General features: G+C 43.5%; 1 protein-coding gene across 3 annotated transcripts; it reads left to right on the forward strand.

Moving 5' to 3' along the window:
• The first annotated feature begins 2,542 nt into the window (after window positions 1–2,542).
• CDKN2AIP (CDKN2A interacting protein) lies at window positions 2,543–6,143 on the forward strand. Of its 3 annotated transcripts, none has more exons than XM_074273476.1 (3): window positions 2,543–2,890; window positions 4,049–4,179; window positions 4,609–6,143. In XM_074273476.1, exons 2-3 carry the CDS (start codon window positions 4,065–4,067, stop codon window positions 6,096–6,098), a joined length of 1,605 nt encoding a protein of 534 aa, XP_074129577.1. In that variant the 5' UTR covers window positions 2,543–2,890; window positions 4,049–4,064; the 3' UTR covers window positions 6,099–6,143. The 3 variants fall into 3 exon arrangements, with proteins under 3 accessions (XP_074129577.1, XP_074129576.1, XP_074129578.1); XM_074273475.1 differs by having other exon boundaries at window positions 2,573–3,582; XM_074273477.1 differs by having other exon boundaries at window positions 2,638–3,582; window positions 4,049–4,148.
• The last annotated feature ends 830 nt before the right edge of the window (window positions 6,144–6,973 follow it).

Consider the following 6,973-nt stretch of genomic DNA (forward strand, 5'->3'; position numbering starts at 1 on the left):
AATTTGGGAAGTGGGTGGGTAGAAGGATAAAAATGAGAACTACTCAGTAGTTCTGGTCCTACTGAGTTTCAAAGGACAATTAAAGAGATCCAGTTGGAAACATCCAGATGGTGATTGGAACTCATGAGACTAAGGCTGGATATTTATATTTACCAGTCATTAGTATAAAGACAATACCACAAATGATGGGAGCAGGTGAGATCAATTAAAGAGGTGTAAGGACAGTATGGTTACAGTTATAACTACTTTTAAGGAAGGCCTAGGTCCACTTTATTTTACAATAAATAGACTGAAATTTTGATATCTGATCATTTTTAAAATAGTTTTGAATGAGTAACCTATAGTTTAACCAGATTTATGTTTTAAGTAAACTGGTCAGTCAATAAGTATTTATTGGAAATTGCTTTGTTTTCTAAACTGCTTTTCATAACCAATATAACCCATGAGGTTAACTGAAATACTTGTCACATAGATCTTTGTGTTCCATATATTTACATAAAATAAGATTAAGTGATCTTATCCCAACCCTTTATTGATTTTAGCTATCATTATTAGTGGTGCTTACTCTCAAAACTACTGCAGAAGAACCCACCCAGGAACCAGAGTTTATAGGATGAAGTCACAATTTAGAAATTTATTTATCACTAAAAGAACCAGAATAGAATTTTCTCAAAGTTGCAACAAGTAGGAAACTATCAAAAACCTTTTTTTTTTTTTTTTATCAAAAATCAGGCGTTTTTCCTAATTCTTTCACTCCAGACTTTCAATAGGGCAAGACAAAAAAAAAAAAAAAAAAAAAAAAAATCCACAAAAATCTCATGTTGCTTAATCAAAACTTTTTTCCTTTAGAATGCAAAATGTTTTTTATTGTGCCTAGGCAATACAGCCCTACCAATCATCTGCACTTATTTTTTAGGGGAAATTTCTCAATGTGATTTCCCCATACTGATGAAATTAAAGGTCTGTTAAAAATTGTGTATTGCATGCTCTAGGATTCAGAAGTGTGTATTTTGGCTGGGCATATAAAATATCAGCAGGGAGTATTTTGCACTCTTTCTAAATCACATCACTTGGAACCTGAAACTTAACAACTAGTAAACCACATAGATACACCTTTTATTCTGAGTCTGGCAGTTAAGAAATCATAGAAATAGTTTGTTAAAGGTAATGAATGAGAGAAGTGATAGGATGCACTCTTAGCACATTATTTTGTATTTTTATCGTTCAGCACAATAGTGCAAAGAATTAAAGCAACATGAAATGCTTTTAGTGCTTTCAAACATGCTATTTAAGCCACTAAAACTGAGTGAGAAACGTCTTTCTTTGTCGCAAATACACTATTCTATGCTAGATTTGGGACTCAGAAAATGAATGGGGAAGAAGACTGGTTTGACAGTACATTTGATAGGACCACCACATGAATCACTTCTCTAAGCTTCAGTTTCCTTCTCTGTAGTAACAAAGATAGAAATTTCTGTTTTTAAGACTTATAAAGCACTTTATAGAAACGTATCTCGCGCACCTCAAAACAACCTTGTTAAGCAGATACTATGAACATTATCACTCCCCTTTTACAAATGGGGATACACGTTGAGAAAGGTAGTGGGATTTGCCCCCGGTGGAAGAGGCCGATTTTAAACCTAGGTCTCTCCTGAAGTGAAGTTTTTTCCATCTCACCATAGTGTTTCTTTGAAAGAGGATGTTGGCTGTGATGTATCTTGATCCAGCTCTATCATTTTGATTTGGGGAAGGGGAGAGAGGAAAGGGGAAGAGAATAAATATTTGTTAAAAGCACCTACTATGACACTATTTAGATTTTTCATCGCACATTAAACTGAATTAACTTCCATTTAAGTGCTACTCCTGATTGCCTCATTTGGGACATGAATGGGACCTCGGGCTTCTGAAGGCCATAGGGCACAGCTGAAAAGGCCGATCAGTACAAGTACAAGGTCGGATATCTGAGCGCCTGTCTATGATCAGTGGAGCAGCCCGGATAAATTCAACTTTCACCGCCTCCAAAGGTTTGGCCCGAGCGCGACAGCCGCGGCAAACCACGAAACTTCGTTTTCCTTGCTTCGGACATTCAGCGCTGGAGAGAGCTGGGCTAGGGTCATGGAGGCTAAGGCCGCGTTCCCTGACAGGTTGGCCTTAATATCCTTCGTAAAATGGGGTGAGAACAGCACCGGGCTCACTCACAGGGTCCTACTAAGGAACCAGAGAGATGGAAAGCACTTAGTCAGCGCCGGAGAGCTCCCCAAGTGGCCACCACGCAAAGAAACTCCGAGCGCTTAGAGCTGCATTAAAGATCTGGTTTTAATGGATATCTCGGGGGGAGGGGGGACTCCAGTCCGCGGAGAAAAGCGGACGGGGTCCGGAGGCTGCCCCTTTTCCGAATCTTCCGAGAAGCCTCTTCCGGTCCCGTATCCCCGTAGGGAGCGCCACAGGGACAGCCGAGCTCTGGACGCATCAGTCGGCAGCGGGGGCGGGGCGGGCGCAGGCCCCGGCTCCATCCGGGTCCCTTCCCTCGGCTGCCCGTAACAGAAGGGGGCGCGCTCGTCACCCGGCGGCCGGGGCGGGCCGGCGGGAGCCGGCGTTCCGCCCCATGACGACGACGGCGGCGGCGGCGGTGGCGCCGCGCTCCCCCGGTCGCGTTGCGCCGGGGCCGCTGGGGAATCACCCTCACCCCCAGCACCCTGGCCGCCCAGGTCGATGTCCGCTTTTCCCCTTCCCTGTTCCTGTTCCTCGCCACCGCCGACGCCTTCTTCCCTGGAAATGCTGTAGCAGCAGACTGACGCCGCCCATACCCAGCTGCCGGAGTTGCCGCAGCGGGGGGAGGAGCCGATCAGGGAAACAAGCGGCCCGGAGCGGAACGCCCCTTTCTGAGCCGGTGCGTCACAAAAGCGGGAGGTGGTGGGGACCTACGCGCTCATTGGTCTGTCGACGGCTTTTAGGACGCCCTTTAGGGCGGGTTCTGCGTTCCAAGCCGCCCGCCACGGGCTGGCTATCTCTTAAACTCCGCCTTCCGCCGCCTCCTCCGCCAACCCGAGCCGAGGACCGCGGCCGAGCTGCCCGCTACCGCGGGGGCTCGCGCCGGAAGGAAGCGACGACGCGCGAGTCCCAGCGAGGTTATAAAAGGAGAGGGGGTGCCTGGCGGCGGGCGGAAGTGGGCGTTTCGGCTCTGCGGCTCGGCTTTCGTTGGTCGGCTGTCCTCTGGGTTTGCGGGAGCTACCCGAGTCCTCGGTGACAGGGCCTCCTCCGTCCTCTCCCTTGTCCTCGGCCTGCCCTAGCGACGGACGACACGAGTGGGTTGAGCATGGCGCGGGCGGCCATCTCCGAGGTGTCCGAGTACTTAAGTCAAAATCCACGGGTGGCCGCCTGGGTGGAGACGCTGCGTAGCGACGGCGAGACGGACAAGCACTGGCGCCATAGACGCGAGTTTCTGCTTCGCAATGCCGGAGACCTGGCCCCGACTGCCACCACCGAAGCCGCCTCGGTGGAATGCGGGGACCGCCGTCGCCAGCTGCAGCAGCTCGTCTCCTCCTCCATGGCCTGGGCCAACCATATTTTCTTGGGGTGCCGGTGAGTGATCCGCGGCCGGGCCTGGGCCTTCTCAGCCCGACACTCCGTGGCAGGAGCCCAAGGCCTGTGGGTGTAATGCGAGCACTGAGGAAAGGGAGCTTTGGAGCCGGCTGGGCCGGTGAGGACGGGATTGTAGGCCCTTACCCTCCCTCCCTTCCCCAGCAGCTCCTCCCCCTCCTCCGCCCTCCCTCGGTTTGGTGGCGTGGACGTCATTCGTGTTCTTTTTCGGTCAGCTGGTGGGAGTCGTTAGTCTGGATCAGACGAATGGCTTGCAGGCCCAGCTTGGGGGAGGAGAGAAGGTGGAATCCATCACTCCAGTGAGCACGTTTATTTATGGGTTAGGAAGCAGAGAATCCTTGCTTGATGTCGGGGGCTAATTGGAAGCCTCGTTCTCGTTCTTTTGGTTTGTATGTGAAGTGAATAAGACTTGTGAAAAAACGGTCAATTTGTTTTGTTTTTTTTTTAGGTATCCACCAAAAGTTATGGATAAAATACTTAGTATGGCTGAAGGCATCAAAGTGACAGATGCTCCAATCCATACAACAAGAGATGAACTGGTTGCCAAGGTGAAGAAAAGAGGGATATCGAGTAGCAATGGTTAGCAGATCATAGATGTGAACATATATAGGAGCATAGAACATAAGTTAATTTTAGTGCTGTGAACTCATATTTCATATTTACTTATATTTCTAACGTAACCAAATGCTATTTAATGTTTGTCTTTTATTTTAAGGATATTAGTCCTAAACTTTTTACCTAAATATTTTTTGGTTTTTAATCTTAATTTTTTTTTATTTTTAAAACTGTCAAATATGTTTCATTTGTAAGAAAAGTGTGTCATGATTACATAGTAATTTTCCTCTGCATTATACATGCCAAGTTTTTTGCTTGTTTTTACTAAGCATCTTTCTTGCATTGAATGTCTACCTAAGTAGAATTAAGTGGAATTAGTCAAATACTTCTTTTCCTTTCTTTCTTTTCTTTTCTGTTTTTTTTTTTTTTTTTTTTTTTTTTTCAAATTTTTAGATGGGGTAGAAGAACCTTTCAAAAAGCGGGCAGTTGAAGGAAAGAGCAGTTCTTCTAGTATTCAGGATACTTTGAAGACTTCTGGCAAAACAGAGCAGGCATCACCAAAGCAGGAAGTCAAGGTGGGGGCAGTGCCATCCACTAGACCTGTGGGAAGTGGAGAAAATATAAATCGGAGCTCTAGTAGCACTTTGGAAAGGAGTACACTTTCCCAAGAAGTGATTGGAACAAAGAATAAATCCACCAGTGAGCCAGCACTTGAGAACTTTGGAAAGCAAAACACCAGCTCCAATACTAGCACTTCTCAGGTTATAGCATCAGCCCCTGAAAAGGTTTCAGATATAGAAATTTCAGATAAACCTACTACAATACTAATTTCATCTGTGACAAAATCCAATACGAATACTGTTGGGATCCAGTTAATTGATCCCAAACAACAAAATGTATCTCCTAAAAAGATTGTTTCGGAAAGCACTTCCTCTTTGGCTTCTCGAAGTGCTTCAGAGACAGAACTGCCTCTGTTGACTTCTCATACCAGGTCAGAGACAAGTTTGCCATTGTTGGGTTCCCCAAGCAGCTCAGAAGTGGAGCTGCCACTGTTATCTTCCAAACCTAGTTCAGAATTACTCCCCCTGTTAGGTTCTAAGACCACTTCAGATGTCAGCCCATCACAGTCAACTTCCAAAACTAACTTGGATTCAAGCATTTCATCTAAAAATAATTCCTCAACCAGTGTGCAAATTTTAACTCCCAAAAGCACCTCTTCAGCAAGCACTTTACTGCTGCCCTCTAAAAGCAGCTCCCAAGTAGCTGCTACACTGTTGGCTTCTAAAGGTAATTCCCCAGCTACATCACTGTTGTCTTCCAAAAGCAGTTCTCAGACAAGTGTAGCACTGTTGGCTCCCAAAAGTTCCTTGACAAGTGTAAACCAGATGGCTTCTAAGAGTAGCTCTCAAACTAGCACATCACAGTTACCTTCTAAAAGCACTTTACAATCATGTGAGAGTTCTGTTAGGTTTTCTTGCAAATTAACCACTGAAGATGTAAAACAGAAGCAACCTTTTTTCAATAGATTGTATAAAACTGTGGCATGGAAGCTAGTGGCTGTTGGTGGTTTTAGTCCCAGTGTGAATCATGGGGAACTCCTAAATGCATCTGTGGAGGCTCTAAAAGCAACACTAGACGTTTCTTTTGTTCCATTAAAAGAACTGGCTGATCTGCCTCAAAATAAGAGTTCTCAAGAAAGTATAGTGTGTGAATTGAGGTGCAAGTCTGTTTATTTGGGTACTGGCTGTGGAAAGAGTAAGGAAAATGCCAAAGCAGTAGCATCAAGAGAAGCTCTGAAGTTATTTCTCAAGAAAAAAGTGGTGGTAAAGATATGTAAAAGAAAATACAGAGGAAGTGAAATAGAAGATTTGGTGCTTCTTGATGAAGAATCAAGACCTACAAACTTACCTCCAGCTTTAAAACATCCTCAGGAGCTACCATAGCATGTTTAAAAGGTCACTGCATAAAGCTTATATAGTGTTTTAACATTTGGACCGAAGTTTACTTTTGTACACTAAAATATTGGCTTTCAGACATTTTGTATTGCTTTCCCCCCCAGTTTTGCAGAAAACCCATGTAATAGTTGTCTTCACTTAGTAGCAGCAGTTGTAAATAATTTATGAATGAATAACAGTATTCATTTAAAGGTATGCCTTAACATCATAGCACACCAGAATGCTGTTTACTTTGCTAAAGAGTGTACCCATATCTTCTCTCTTTAATGGTACAATAGGTAAGGTATGCAGTTCAATATAGTCTTAATACTTTTTGTACTACTAAAAATTTGGTAAAAATGTATTATGAGTGTTATCTTGCTTTTTTTTTTTTTTCTAAGCAGAAAAACAAGACAAAAAGACCTTTCACATGAAAGTAATGGGGACCAGTGTTTTAAAAATAGGTGTCTAAAAGGCCAAGAAAAATAGAGAGGTCTTAGAATTCATGTTAAATATGCCTGTTAGTATGAAGTACTGTGAAGTACTTGACATTATTTTACACTGAAATTGTTGGTTAATTCAGTATAATTTTTACCTATTCGAATTCATTAGATTACTTTGTTCAAGGTAAAATTACATTTTTTTCAGAATGAAAAAATGGGCTTTGTATATAAGCACATTTGTGACTGCTACTATAAAAACTTGATTTGTTTAGATATTAAATTCTAAAAACTATTTTACTTTTTAAAGAAGTTTTGTGTTTTTTCCCTAGCTAAAATTAATTCCTTGGAATAGAAGGTTGTTGTTTTTTTGTTTTGTTTTTTTTTAGGGTCAGTCACTGTATTCACCTGGTTATTTTTCCATAATTAGCATATTCCTCTGGA

The sequence above is a fragment of the Sminthopsis crassicaudata genome, chromosome 6, assembly GCF_048593235.1.
Source record: "Sminthopsis crassicaudata isolate SCR6 chromosome 6, ASM4859323v1, whole genome shotgun sequence".
Classification (NCBI taxonomy): Eukaryota; Metazoa; Chordata; class Mammalia; order Dasyuromorphia; family Dasyuridae; genus Sminthopsis; species Sminthopsis crassicaudata.

What these genes read in the sequence shown, in the direction of transcription:
- CDKN2AIP (XM_074273475.1), top strand. Translation starts at nt 3,317, where the DNA reads ATGGCGCGGGCGGCCATCTCCGAGGTGTCCGAGTACTTAAGTCAAAAT. An exon ending in CATATTTTCTTGGGGTGCCG is followed by an intron (nt 3,583 to 4,048) that starts GTGAGTGATCCG and finishes TTTTTTTTTTAG; the next exon opens with GTATCCACCAAAAGTTATGG. An exon ending in AGGGATATCGAGTAGCAATG is followed by an intron (nt 4,180 to 4,608) that starts GTTAGCAGATCA and finishes TCAAATTTTTAG; the next exon opens with ATGGGGTAGAAGAACCTTTC.